General features: G+C 47.0%; 1 protein-coding gene across 1 annotated transcript in view; it reads left to right on the top strand.

The window, feature by feature from the left end:
• Window positions 1–5545, top strand: part of LOC130119999 (voltage-dependent T-type calcium channel subunit alpha-1I-like) — a 287779-nt gene extending 282234 nt beyond the window's left edge. The window contains exons 34-36 of the mRNA XM_056288611.1: window positions 895–1102; window positions 3107–3351; window positions 4817–5545. Coding sequence (XP_056144586.1) covers window positions 895–1102; window positions 3107–3351; window positions 4817–5545 — 1182 coding nt within the window. The remainder of the gene's footprint in view (window positions 1–894; window positions 1103–3106; window positions 3352–4816) is intronic.
• Window positions 5546–15420: the final 9875 nt, after the last annotated feature.

Below are 15420 nucleotides of genomic sequence, written 5' to 3' on the forward strand. Positions count from 1 at the left end.
TTGGCTGATGCGATTAATATGTTCCTGCTTATCACATGGAGATACTGGGTTGCAGTGGGCAACAGGGAGAGAACCAGAGTGAGTTTTATGTTATACTGTTGCTCCTAAATAAAGCACTTAAAAGTACTTTTTCCTGGGTGTCCGGGTAGCATAGTGGTCTATTCCGTTGCCTACCATCACGGGGATCACCAGTTCGAATCCCCGTGTTACCTCCGGCTTGGTCGGGCGTCCCTACATACACAATTGACCCGGTCTGCAGGTGGGAAGCCGGATGTGTGCCCTGGTCACTGCACTAGCTCCTCCTCTGGTCGGTCGGGGCACCTGTTCAGGGGGAGGGGGAACTGGAGGGAATAGCGTGATCCTCCCACGTGCTACGTCCCCCTGGTGAAACTCCTCACTGTCAGGTGAAAAGAAGCGGCTGGTGACTCCACATGTATGGGAGGAGGCATGTGGTAGTCTGCAGCCCTCCCCGGATCAGCAGAGGGGGTGGAGCAGAGACCGGGACGGCTTCAAAGAGTGGGGTACCCGGCCGGATACAACTGGGGAGAAAAAGGGGGGAAAGTCCAAAAAAACCTTTTTTTCTTATCCGATTAACTCAATTAATTGGCAGAATAATCAATAGATTTTTTCAACTACCAAAGCTGTCGTTAGTGACAGTCGCATCTGCATTTCTGCTTTCTATGTGGGGTGTATGACACCTAGAGCAAACATAGGCAGCCATGTGCCTTGGAGTGCCAGGATCATGCAGGTTTTCCTGCCAACCATCATCTACACCAGCTTATTTCACTGACACCAAACCCTCTGCCAAAAAGGATGGACTCGTCAGTGCAACACCTGATGTCAGCTGGACTTCCTGTTTCTGTTCGATGCCATAGTGTCTTTACTGTGTTTTAGGGAAGGGACAGCAGTGACTCCCACAGCTCTGAGGAGGCTGGCGTCGGTGGCAGTTGTGAGGGGAGCCACAAGACCATGGCCCAGGCCCAGACGGGCCTCGATCAGCCCTGCCTCGCCCTCAGCTCTGCGGTTGAGAAGGACGTAGCACTGCTGGAGATGGAGGTGCAGACAAACCAGCAGCATGAAAATCCACCACGTAAGAGCCCCAGTAAGCAAATAAAGATTTGTATGTAATAGCAGGCTGATATTCCATGTCATGTAAATCAGAATGCAGGCTTAAATTGACAAATATGCATTCCCAGATATGCAGATACACGCCTCTAATTTACATTTTAATATTGATCTTTCCAGGGTTGATACTGCGGTTTGTTTGGTTTGGGGGGGTTTTGTGTTAATGTCAACACCCAAAGGAGACGAGGGTCTGTGTCAACTAAGTCAGACCTGGAAAATATTTTTTAGCAAAATAGTTTGTCCAGGGGCGTCCAGGTAGCGTGGCGGTCTATTCTATTGACTACCAACATGAGGGTCACCAGTTCGAATCCCCGTGTTACCTCCGGCTTGGTCGGGCATCCCTACAGACACAACTGGCCGTGTCTGCGGGTGGGAAGCCGGATGTGGGTATGTGTCCTGGTTGCTGCACTAGCGCCTCCGCTGGTATGTCGGGGTGCCTGTCAGGGGGAGGGGGAACTGGGGGGAATAGCGTGATCCTCCCACGTGCTACGTCCCCCTGGTGAAACTCCTCACTGTCAGGTGAAAAGAAGCGGCTGGTGACTCCACATGTATGGGAGGAGGCATGTGGTAGTCTGCAGCCCTCCCCGGATCGGCAGAGGGGTGGAGCAGAGACCGGGACGACTCGGAAGAGTGGGGTGATTTGCCAAGTACAATTGGAGGGGAAAAAAAGAATACTTTGTCCAATGAGAACACAGTTCATCAGCGCTATTGGATGTTGACTGACGGATACAGGTTTATTGGATTTTATTTTTATTTTGTTTCATTTTTTTGCGTAGTCTGTGGCCTTGTGGAAAAGCAGCGATGGTAGCCTAACTGCAGCATCCCAGCAGCACTGCTGCAAGCCACCACGCAGGACTTACAGGGCACGAGTGCATTCTTCTTGAAATTAGTCACTGAAACAGATCATGTGGACAGAAAGCCTTTCTGAAGTTGGATGGTTTTGTGATGACCTGAGGAAGCTGAAGTGGTGACTGATCCTTTTCGTTGCAAATAGGGCTCAACAATATATAATTTCAGGATCCCGTGACCCCGAGAGCAAGATAAGCGGTTTAGATGAGGGACGATGGTATACCCATGTGCAGTGTAACGCCAGTTGGGCCATTAGTCATGTTAGGCTAAATCTGTTATTGCTTAATAGAAACGGAAATCTAACAGGATCCATTTTTTTATGATTATCTTGAAGAAAAATAGTCTAACGCAGCTGACAAATGATGTAATTCAGTCCGATTTAATGACATCTTGGACACCTGCTATACCCCCCCCCCAAATCACTCTAATCATTGCTAGAGAGATCAATTCTTTGTAACTGGAGCTTCGAAAGTTAAACGCTGCTTATTTTATTTCATTTTATTTGTTTAATTTATTGGATATGGACAGTGCGGTTTAACATTGTTCCAGCTTATAACTGATGTTCTGCACAGTTTCTAGCGACTGCTAATTTAAAACTCCTGTCCCCAGTTAGGCTATTAAAACACAGAATTAATTCACAGTGCATTGATGAGAAAAAAGTAATATTCACAAAAGAAAATACATTTGTTAAAAATGTTGTTAGTAGAAAAGGTCTTGCTACTGCCTCATATCCCCTCGCTTATTATAAAACTCCTTTTTATTTTTTTATATTGCAATACATATTAAAAAAAATCAAAACTGTTCAGCTCCAGTTCCAAGTGTTCATTATGTTGTGGCTCCACTTCTTGTTCACCTTTCTGAGTGGAATCTAAAATCTCTTTTGTTCTTTTTCAACTCGTTGTGTACTACATGTGGTGGGATTGGCCAGCAGCCATAACAGCTGTTCGCATTATGAATCGCACAATCTTCAATGCAATAAATAAGATTTAAGATTAGAAATAAAGCGTGTTCATCATTCTAATACAGAACTTGCATTCTCTAGAGAGAATTCACTGATGATAACATTTGTTCAATTAAATATTCATCCAACACAAAGGCAGAAATCTAAGGAGCTCATTATCTCTTCTTTAAGGTTGGGTTTCCAGCAACAGTAACGAGGAGAGGACCGCTGAGGGACAGGAGAGAGGGGGAGGAGCCAGCAGCGTTTCTCCTCTTTTCCGTCTGCCTGCAGAGTTTTTTCACCCTGCAGCTTCAGCTATCCCAGCTCCTCCACGCACTAATAGCCTGCGCCTGTCCAGGGGCCTGAGGCTGACCTCCCCTGCTTCCTGGGACTCCCTTCGCTCCCCAGGAGCCCACAGCAAGATGCTCAGCACACGGGTAGGGTGAGGAGAGGTTGGTCAGGCCAAATCCAAGAAGTCTTCAGTAGAATAATAAGGGTGTCTGGGTGGTGTGGCAGTCTATTCCGTTGCCTACCAATACAGGGATCGGCAGTTCGATCCCTGTGTTACTTCCGGCTTGGTCGGGCGTCCCTACAGACATAATTGGCCCTGTTTGTGGGTGGGAAGCCGGATGTGGGTATGTGTCCTCGTTGCTGCACTAGTGCCTCCTCTGGTCAGTCGGGGCGCCTGTTTGGGGGGGGGGAAACTGGGGGGAATGGCGTGGTCCTCCCAAGTGCTACGTGTCCCTGGTGAAACTCCTCACTGTCAGGTGAAAAGAAGTGGCTGGTGACTCCACATGTATGGGAGGAGGCATGGGGTAGTCTGCAGCCCTCCCCGGATCAGCAGAGGGGGTGGAGCAGCAACTGGGATGGCTTGGAAGAGTGGGGTAATTGGCCGGATACAATTGGGGGGAAAAAAATCCAAAAAAGTAGAATAATAAATGGCTTGACTAATAAATAGTTGGCGGTGTTTTAGGAACCATAGTATTGAGGAGGTTATTAGATTTATAGTGAAGCTTGGGCAGGAACTTGATTTTTGTAAATCTGAATGACAAATTGCCTTTAGTCAGGTCAAACATAGCCTCGCCACCCAAGCCCTACTCCCTCGTCTACTGCTGGGTTGTTCTGTTTTAAGGAAACCAATCACTTGTCTACTGGGCAGGAATTCAGTGACTGTGCCACTCCAAAATAGTGTTGAGCAGCAGATTCTTTGTCAAACCTGAAGTTATGGGTAACATGTTGGTGATTTGGAGAAGTGAGCAATGGAGAAACCTCCCATCAAAACGGTGTCAAGAAATGCTTTTCGTCGATTTTGTGGTTGTCATTTAAAGACAATAGAAACTAGCATAATTGATTTAATGGTACCCTAAAACAGCAATAGGAGTTAGCAAAGGGCCTAGCACAAGACTAACTCTAATGGGATTGGTTAGTTCCTCTAAATCTAAAGCATTGCTTTAGATTTAGAGGCCATAATTGAAAAACCAGGCTTTTACTGTAGCTAGTTGACAAGCAGGCAAGAGCATTGCAGCTTGAAACTAAATGTTTAAGACATGCTCTTTGCAAAGTTATTCACATTAAAATGCATCACCAAGTGTTACTAGAGGGATGTTGAAATCCGTAACACAAGGGGCTTGGAGAGGAAAAGGGCAGTATATGTCTGAACAGATTTTATCAACGCCACACAGAGCACTATTACAAGTTCCTCACATCTGCTGGGCCAGACCAGATCCAACATGACAGATGGTGATAAATAATTTTTGTATTGTGAAAACTCGATTGTAACAAGAGTCATTTGTTATGATATGATCAAAGTAATAGAGGTTCATAACATTTCTTGAATTAGAAATTCACATCCTTCTACTTTCTCCCTCCTACCATCCCAATCCATCTGCTCTCTATCTGCAGTACCCATCACACAGTGACTCATCCCTGGCTACAGGAAGCTCTGAGGGCAGCCTCCAGACCACCCTGGAAGAGGGGCTCAGCTTCAGCATCTCTCCCCCTCAGAACCTGGATCTGCCATTGCCCATAGCTTCCTCACCTCTGCTATGTCCTGTCCTGATGCCCGAGGACAGTACTACCATTTGCTCCCCGGACCAGAACTTATGTCTCAGACCCAGCCCCTCATCTGCCCTGACTCTCCAGGCTACAAGGGGCCACCAGCGGAGCCAGAGCAGCGGCCGAGGAAGCACGAGCCCAGGCTACACCCGTGATGACTCCATCGACCCCTCCGATGAAGACCTGGGCATAGGTATCGGCTCATCAATTGGAGGCTGTGGTTCCAGCCAGGCGGGCAACAGTGAACACTTGTCAGAGACACTGAGCAGCCTGTCTCTGACCTCACTGCTATCACCCAGCTGCCTGGTGCCCCCTGGAGGGGCAGTGAAAAAATGCAACAGTACTGGTAGCCTAGACCAAGGCGGGATGCTTCTGTCATCACGGGGCAGGGAGGCCCGCAGGGGGATTCTGGGCCTGGAGCTGATGGACCCCCAGGGATTTCTGGCCAACCCTTGGACGGTTGTAGTGGGGGAGAGAAGGCGAGCAGGAGGAGGGGAAAAGGGTGATGGGGAGGAGGGGCCCAAAGGGAAGAGCTCAAGTCAAACGACGGTTGGACCCTGTCGGAAAACCAGATGAAACCGTCTGTTCACCCTTTCTTTGTCTCTCGGTTCTTTGGATCTACACCCATTGCTGTCCCTCTCACTCTCTCTCTGTCCCCACACAGGCACAGAGAGGCTAGATGACACATGATGTCCTGTACTCCAAAACCAAACTCTCACTTGAGCCCCCTTTCTGAACATAAGTAACAACCTCCTCCATTCCTATTTTGTGCAACCTTGGAGAGTGGTCCTGTTATGGTCTGTTGTTGAGGATTACATGTGGCCCCTGCAGTTATGGGCTGGATGTGGGTTTTTTATATCCTCTTGAAGGTTGTAACCCCTCAGAGGAGACCAGGGAAGATTCTGGTCACATTTACAGATCCAGACAGCCTGAATAATATCAGGGAGTTAACATGGGAGCAGAAAGAAATACATAGCTAAAAAAAATCAAAAACGTAGTAGGAGGAGTCCTGTTGCTGCTTTCCTGTTTCACCTTTCTTTTTCCCCCATCTCTGCTCGGGTTCACTGAAGTTGAAAATGCAAAAATAGAAGTATCCAAATTGAAATAGCTATCCACACCGACAGAGACTGTTTTGGTTTGTTTATGTCTCGGAGGCCGTGAAGTATGCGAGTGGGAGGAGGCACAGAGACGGCAGAATATTTTAAGGCGGAAGGAAGGAATAGGCAGGGCATTTGTTTGGCTGGGTGAGCAGAAAGCGGATCTAATGTCCATCTGTTCTGGCAGACGGAAACAACAGGTCCTACTCGCTCTGGCACAGGAGCTTCTGCTGAGATCGGAGTAAAATGCAAGGTGGAGGAGAGTTCAAGAGTGTGTGTTTCTGTGTGCGTGTGCGCGCGCTTGTGTGTGTCGGAGCACCACCTCAGGTATCCAAGGTATGAAACAAGTTATCCTCATCTTCTCACCTCACCACACCTATATGTATTTTTGATATGGGAGATAATAAGTCTTGATTGAGTAAAGGTGTGTGCCTACTGTATGTAAACATGGTTTTGAGTGCTAAAGCAATTCAAATGGAAAGTGAGACATTACAGAGGTCTTAACCTTGCATGCAGTGGTTATGTGAAATTGGTTTTTCTTTTCATCCCCAACATTTCTCACTCAGACAGGAAAGAGAAGTGTGTGTGTGAACGAGAGGTCATTTGGTTGGAAATTGATAAACCCCCAGAAATAAAACAATATTGTGGACAGTGGGCATCCTTTTTGTTGCCCTATGAAATCTCACATGCCCCAAGAACAGCTTGTTCAGAAAGAAGTGATTCATCATGAAATGGAGTTCAAGCACACTACCTGTGACATCATGGCCTCTCCAGTCTTTTGGAATTGAGTTTAACTGACCTGGCCGTGAGAGTAGAGGGAGACCTTGTCTGCATGATAAGATTGCATTTAACCGAGATTTTTACCTATATGTGAAAGTGTATCATGATGTCAGTGTTGGGTGACTAGTACCATGTGATTTCTACTAACTATTTTTGTAGAGAAGAGAACATAGGTACATGGAAATGTTGACGTTACGTTGTCTCTATATACCTTTACCCATACAATCTGTCTGTCTTACTGTCGAGGACCTTTTGTCTGCCAGTGGCTTCCATTTTTTAAGGTAAGGTTAAGGAACCCAAAAACTTTTTTTTTTGAGGCGTGAAGTGTGTTGACACAACCAAGCAAAAAAATTAAACAAACTTTGTATGCTGAAGTGATAGTTCCCTCGGGCACACTTTTGGGAGCACTGATCCCTCTGGGACTTTTTCCAGACTTTTTAATCCCAGGGGACATCTGAAAGAGAGAACAGCCATATTCTCTCAGCACATGAGGATCCTTCTAGCTCACAGACATTCCTGGATATACACAGGGACTTTTGTTTGCTTTTAGCCTCCTATGCTAAAACTACAAATATAGTAAACCATTTTCTAATCTCTTTGAAAGCTTTAATTTGAGTGTCACATTGCACCATGTTGATTAGCGACACGTCAGCATTCCTTAGCATAGTTTCGGGATTGCAAAGTGGGATGCTTCTTCCTCTTTAAATAATACCTTTGATGCACTCATCCCCTCTTCTCTAACACATATGTTGTAGCAACCTCCTTCCAAACAAAGTAGCTTAAGATCAAAGTTGTCACGAGCAATGAACAAAAAATTTGCATCTTTTAAATTTATTTATTTTTATATTGCCGCTTGATTATTTACTGTGTCCAAATAGGAGATGCTGTTCTTTAAGGCTGATCTCTAGAGTATGACTGTTGTATCCCTAGTGTTTTAATCTTTTTCCCTTTTTTTGTGTTAAAATAATGAGGCGATGGGGAAAATTGGAGATTGCCCTTTCTTCGCAAAATCAATTTGATGACTGCCTATGTATGTATCATATGATGTTGAATATCTTGAGTGATATCAGTGACAGGCATCTATCTGAGTGTGTGTGTGTGTGTGTGTGTGTGTGTGTATGTGTTTATGACTTCAGGTGGTGATAGCCTCTGCCTGAAACGTCTTTTTCTGAAAATGAAGATATGAGAATATGGGTTGAGGGAAAACACAAAGCAACCTTGAAGGGCTGTTCAGCTTCCAAGATAACTCCTATCTTTAAGACAAATCCTTATGTCAATGAATATGGCATCAAAGGTTTAAGCCTGACTACACAGCAATAAATGTTCTATGTGGATGCCCCAAGTAAATGATGTCAATGTGATTTTTATCTCCTTAGAATACAACAATATTCTGATTCATATGTGTTTCTGCTCAAGCCTGTGTGAACTTGGAGCAAATCAGATAGCACCTCTGTCTTCTCAGACACCAATTAGGAAAGAGATGAGCTGCAGTTGGACAAGATGATCAAATGAGACTATTTGAACTCAGGTCAGGGGGTAAAAACCACTAATAAACTATAATCACCAGACGGACTTATAGAGATGGATATAAGTGTACTATTCACATCTGTACATAACTTTGTATATTGATCTGCATGTTTGCATTGCTGCCAATGACCATGATTATATCATTAAGGAGTACTGTACATGCATTTCATGAACCTGTACAAAGTTAAAGGGGATGCCTTCGTGTTTTTTGACGACTGCAACAAAACTAATTAAAATGTTGGGATGGGCCCTAGTTTCAAACAACCTCTCATACTGTCTTTCAATACACCAATGTTTGTAAGACTAAAAAGGTCAACAGTTGAGTACAACTTCTGCTGTAACATTGTACATGTTAATTACATGTGGACTGAAGTATGTTGCCTTGCCGGGAGAGGAGATGAGGTTTGAATCGCAACGGACAAACATCTAGAAGAGGAAAGAGACAGGAGCAGTGACAGAGAAAAACATGGCGTGTCGTAGAAAGCAAGGAGGCAGTAAATAGTAAACCTAATCCACAGGCTGAGAGACTTGAGGTGGTGCAAAGGTGTTAAGGTAGCAGACTTCTATTGACAACTTGTCACTGGCAGCCTTGCCTGGTAGAGCCACCAGTTCAAGAGCACATTAGGCATGCACGCAGGACTCTGAGGAGTTGTGTACCCCGGGCTCCCCAGCCAGCCCACCCCCTCAACCTCATCTCTCGCCAAGTCTCTTGTCCTTCAGATGTCACCGCAGGAGGCTAGAGGGATGTCTGTGTGTGTTGTGAAAGGCGGCTATGCATGAGTCTGCAAGAATGTGTGTTCAAAGGGTGTGTGTGTGCGTGTCTGAGACTGAGGGTGAGAATGCTGAATATGGTGGTTTGTCAGTCATCTGAAAGGACATGTTTTTCCTTTAGGCATGTTTCCTGTTGTGTAAGGTTTTTTCCCCCCCAGCTAAGACAGGCTTTCTCTTAGTCTCTTCGGCTTATTTTCCTACATGCTGATGCACTGTCGTGTATGGTCAGGGCTTTTGTCCTTTGGCAATATAGATCCCGAAGGCCATACTTGGAAGCTTTGTCACTCATAGGGATGCAATAAGCAGACCTCTTGCACACTTGCATGCTTGTTTGATTTAGTTGCACAGTAGAATCTGTCCTTTGAAATGTAGTCACAAATGCCCTTGGGAACCGGAGAGTATATTCAATTCAATTGCGAGCCCATTTCTTGCATCTAAGTGCTTCTATAAAACAGGATAAAGGTTACAGTTTTTATAGCTTCAGAGAGGTTTTAAGCTATTAAAGCTCACTCACATTTTGTGCTTGAGAAAGTGGAATTAAAAGCTGCGTACTTATTATTCAAAGGGCTTGTTCAACTGCAGGAGGTTGACTTTGATTAAGTCGGGTGAAGGCAGGTTTTGTAGAGGGAAACCTCAGCTCGTTTCTAGGTGGTGAAGACAGGTCAGGTTGAAAAAGGGTAAGAAGGAGCCCAAAAGAAAAATCCAAGACACTAAATGAGCCCCACAGTTGTCAAAACTGACGCACAAAATCCACATGTTTATCTCGTCGACGAGTTCAGTTCAGTTCAGGGCAAAATGGGGGGAGAAATGGGAAGCTTTTTTGGTGGTGTCTACCCAGGGCCGAATCTTAAGTTACACATCCCTGGGCACAAATGTCTGATGGGCCCCTCGCCAACCTGGGGCCTCATGTATCAGTCGTTAGTTTGGGCAAATTTGTTCGTACACACCCGTGGAATTTTTTAGCCCTCAAGATTGTCTGACAGGTAGTAGCAAAGCATGATGGTTATTTGTAATTCCTTCCTCCTAACATGTATTGTGTACTTCTTGCAACGCGCAATCACCCAGGCCTGCAAAGACACCAGTGTTAGCCAGTCGGTGTCTAAATTCAGGGTTACCCAGGTTCTACACTGGTCTCTGAGACAAACTTCAGGGCTAAACAATCCCATGGGGGTGTACGAACAAATCTGCCCATAGTAACGACTGATACACGAGGCCCCTGGTCTGCTGGTCAGGCTTTGTTTTCTTTAATAAATCAAGGAGCTATAGGCGGCCGCCGATTTTTGGCAAAATGTTAAATTAATTATTATATCGCGACAGTAATCGCTAGTACTCGGAAAAATCCGTCGTTCCTGTAAGGGGCAGGAGCTAAAACAACGACATCCAATCAAACGAACGACCAAGTCAACTGGTTGGAACGAGCGAGCTGTCTGTCAAACCCTCAGTGACACGCACGTTTGTTATGCGCATAACAGTTGCGTGTACACAAAGGCCGGTTCGGCCACGAGGCGCCTTGTCAGGGAAGTGGCGAGGCGACTCCTTCCAGACTGCCGGCCGGAGAGACGCAGCTGGCGAACGCAACTAAAATAGGGATCGATTGGCCACTAAATTGGGAGAAAAAAGGGAAAAAACAGACATAAATTTCCAAAAAAAGAAAAAAGTATTAGAGAGGAAAATAAAGCAGCCACAGATTATTATTATTTTTAATTATTATTACCCCCAATTGTACCCGGCCAATTACCCCACTGTTCCGAGCTGTCCCGGTCGCCGATCCGGGGAGGGCTGCAGACTACCACATGCCTCCTCCCATACATGTGGAGTCCCCAGCCGCTTCTTTTCACCTGACTGAGGAGTTTCGCCAGGGAGATGTAGCGCGTGGGAGGATCACGCTATTCCCCCCAGTTCCCCCTGCCCCCTGAACAGGCGCCCCCACCGACCGACCAGAGGAGGCGCTAGTGCAGCGACCAGGACACATACTCACATCCAGCTTCCCACCCGCAGACACGGCCAATTGTGTCTGTAGGGACGCCCCACCAAGCCGGAGGTACCGCGGGGATTCGAACCGACGGTCCCATGTTGGTAGGCAACGGAGTAGACCGCTATGCTACCCAGACGCCCTATCTGCTAAATTCTGATCTAAATCGGACGGGTACGAAGCGCAGAGTGCATCAGCCTGTTCACGAACAGTGGTCAAATCCTCGGATTCCGAATCCCATTAATGATCCGGTACGCACACAGCCGGGCAAAGTCACCGAGACTGTAATCAGAAGGAACCCACCGTGAACCAAGAGAAGACCAGCTTACCTACAGGAACTCGAGACTGACGATACAGAGGACAAACTGCAAACATGCGTGGACTCTTGCTATAGAGCAGAATGCGACGTTCCTCAAACCTACCAGGACGCCATGGCGTCAACCAAATCAAGGCAGTGGAAAAATGCCATGGACGAGGAGACGCGATCACTGGAGGAGAACGAGACCTTCAGCCTCACCCAGTTGCCACCAGGTAAACTGGCAGGGGGGGGGGTAGATGGGTCTACACACTCAAGTGTGACATTGATGGATCTGATAAGACCAGGCGAGATTCGTAGCAAAAGGCTACAGTCAGAAACCAGGAACTGACTACGAGGAGACACTCTCACCCACAGCTGATGTAATGACAAAGCCAGCCGTCAAGCTCAAGCTAAAGAGGTTTGCTCAAGGCATGTGTGGCACTTAGAAGTGCAAAGAGTGTGTTCCCATTGTCAAGGTAAAGAAGAAGCCTTATTTTTGTCCGTTTGTTTTCCAAGTAATCCAATGAGCTAAGAGCGAGTGGGGGTGTTAAGTGTTATTATTTGATGGCGCCCTTATTCATTGTATTACGGTCCATTCGGATGTGACGTCGCCACGTTCTCAGTGCGCGTTAGTGTGTGTTGTAAGTGTGCGATAGTGTGTGTTGTAAGTGCGCGATAGTGTGTTGTAAGAGTCGTTAGTAGAGCGCTCAGGCCTGCTGTGTTTGCCTAAGTAAATATGCCTAACGTTAAAGGCTAAAGAGAAAACCGAGTCACGCTTTGCTTATCCTCCGTACGCAAGAAGAAGATTGCGCAGCCCAGCTCAACAGTTATATATATATGTAGCAAGAATAAAATAGAGCGGTCATAATCTTTACAGTTAAATGGTTAGAGTTTATGCAAATGAGCATAGTTTGCTTAATAGGTACAGATCAGGACCAAGCACGTGTAGTCAGTCTGACAGCCGAACTTGTTTAGCTGCATTACGTCAATGTTTTAATTGGCATGTTCTGAAACGATAGCCAATCCAAATTCCATTCTCAGGCAGAGGGGCGGGGCTTAGTTGTGTGACGATCACGGATAAACAGACTCGCCAGCCCTTGTTTAACGGGCCGGATCCTTTAGTCGACTGGTTAACGATGTCGCCCGCGGTGCGGGAGGTCCGAGTTCGCGTACCGGCTGTGATGGTCCGGCCGGGCTGCCCCCCGAATTCGGTACAGTTGTAAACTGTTGGGTCTGGTGCCTGGAGAACGGGGGTGAAGCGAACGGTCACCGTCAAGAGAGCAGTGCGGATTGTTGGAGAGCAAGCTGTGTTCCTAACTTAGTGGTTGACGAACAGCAGTTATCCAGAGGCTTCGGGTTTTTCTGATCTGCAACAGGTAAATATGAGATTGTGTATCGCTTTTCAAACTGTGACTACATGTTATGGTGTAAAAACGCGTTGTGTTGCTAATGGCGAGTAGCCGTTAGAGTTAGCATAATAGCCGTTAGCTTTGCGTCGTGTTTCTAATGGCGAGTAGCCGTTAGCGTTAGCATAATAGCCGTTAGCTTTGCGTCGTGTTGCTAATGGCGAGTGGCCGTTAGCGTTAGCATAATAGCCGTTAGCTTTGCGTTGTGTTGCTAATGGCGAGTAGCCGTTGGCGTTAGCATAATAGCAGTTAGCTTTGCGTTGTGTTGCTAATGGCGAGTAGCCGTTAGCGTTAGCATAATAGCCGTTAGCTTTGCGTTGTGTTGCTAATGGCGAGTAGCCGTTAGCGTTAGCATAATAGCCGTTAGCTTTGCGTTGTGTTGCTAATGGCGAGTAGCCGTTAGCGTTAGCATAATAGCCGTTAGCTTTGCGTCGTGTTGCTAATGGCGAGTAGCCGTTAGCACGGTAGCAGTTGGCTCAGCTCTGAAGCCGTGGTTAAGACGAGCTGTTGCTAGCTCGCCACGGAGCGGTGTGTGGACTTGCTGCTCAGCTGGGTTGTTTGATTCAGGAGGCGGGTGAGGTGTGGCCGTGAGAGAGGACGGCTCCGCTGGACCGCTCTGGAGAAGCGCTTTCTGCCGGAGCGCTGCTTGTCTGTCGCTGCTGTTCTCCTGCGCTCTGCCGAGCGCCCGTCACCCAGTTTGCCCTCGTCTGCCCCTCTAGATGCCCCCGGATCTGTGAGTACTGAGCACGCGCTTTCATTTTATTTCTTTAATAAAGGGCATTTTATCAAAACAAAATACGTATTTACAAGGCAAGAGGTAACTAACAATTGTTAAGTAGGCCCCAACCCACCAAAAACCACTACCAAAGCCAAAAGAATGGAATGGTGGAGGGGAACGGGGCGTTTCTGCATCACAGCTTACATCAGTGCCGTTTATAATCCCCAAGTCATTATTCGTAGAAGTTCAGAAAGTCTTGCTCTCATCTTGGACACCAGATGACAACGTTTCTGGTCAAGTGAAGTAGTTCAGACTTCTTAACATAACACATATGGAGGGATAACATACAGCATAATCTGATAGTCACAGGAATATATGTCTGCCCCCCCCCCCTTTTCTCCCCAATTGTACTTGGCCAATTACCTCACTCTTCTGAGCCATCCTAGTCACTGCTCCCCCCGGGAGGGCTGCAGACTACCACATACCTCCTCCCATACATGTGGAGTCACCAGCCGCTTCTTTTCACCCGGCAGTGAGGAGTTTCACCAGGGGGGTGTAGCGCGTGGGAGGATCATGCTATTCCCCCCAGTTCCCCCTCCCCCCTGAACAGGCACCCCAATTGACCAGAGAAGGCACAATTGACCAGGACACATACCCACATCCAGCTTCCCACCCACAGATGCAGCCAATTGTGTCTGTAGGGACGCCCGACCAAGCCGGAGGTAACACTTGTAAGTTTTTTTGTGTGCTGCTCAGACCCCCAAGAGTGTGTAGACCCCTGGGCCCGTGCCCAGAAAGCCATTGGATAATCCGGCCCAGCATCTAATTTATTTCCCTTGACTAGATACGTTTCTTGTTGTCTTTCTCCCGACATCAGATGGAGGGTTATTCAGCAAGTGAGTAAATTACAGGAGGTTTTTAGTGCTTTAATGCTTGTGAACTAAGTTACTTCAGCCTTAGTGTCGCATTAAAGCAAGGCAGATGTGCTTCGATGTGATGATGTTGAGCCAGCGGTGTCTTGGATGGGACACACTAGGAGATGATGTCCCTAAGGGTCATTGAGCGTAATGAGTAATTCTCTCTTGCTTGGTTCGTCAGAACTCCATCTTTCTCTATAGCAAATTGGACAATGCAAATAGCTGTACTGAAATTCTACTCCGTCAGAAGTATTTCGTGAGATTATTACTTAAAAAGGATGTGAAGGCGTTATCACTTCCCCCTCTGTCTCTTCAGCGACTTCCTAAAGCTGTACAGCTTCCTGGATTAACCGTCATGTTCGGAAACGCCGCTCGCACTCTGTCTCGGTCCCTCCATTCACAAACGCCTCCCTTAACGGCTCCCTTCTGGATTAACCTTCATGAGCAGTCACGCCACATCACACCTGAGGCGTGCCAGACACACACACACACCAAGGCCATGTGTGACGACCAGCCCCCGTCAGTCATCGAGGCGAGGCGGGGTGTCCAGGGAGCTGTCTGGGCCCGTTGACTGTATCGCCAGCTTTGGCGAGAGCGCCACATAAAGGCAGGTTATTATTAAAAGGATGAGTAAAGTGCTGGTGAAATGAGATTTCACACAATCGTAAAAAAAGAAAAGAAAAAAGGAACGGCTGTCGATCTCCCAAAGATGTTTAAGAACCACCCAATTGTTAAGCCAGTTCAAGGGCTGCCCCCGACCCCCACTTAACACCCTGCCCTCATCCTCACACTGCTCTCCGTTTCCCTCCCCCCATTCCCTTTATACTCCATCTGCAGGCTTTGTTTTTTACCCGTCCTTTTTGCCCATACACACACCAGCTCGAACAAGGGCAGAGTGAGGGGACGTTTTTCTCCCTCACTCCATTGCGTTCTCTCTTGCCTCCATCTGCTTCCTTCCTTTCTCT

This window comes from Lampris incognitus, chromosome 10 (genome assembly GCF_029633865.1).
Source record: "Lampris incognitus isolate fLamInc1 chromosome 10, fLamInc1.hap2, whole genome shotgun sequence".
NCBI classification, from domain to species: domain Eukaryota; kingdom Metazoa; phylum Chordata; class Actinopteri; order Lampriformes; family Lampridae; genus Lampris; species Lampris incognitus.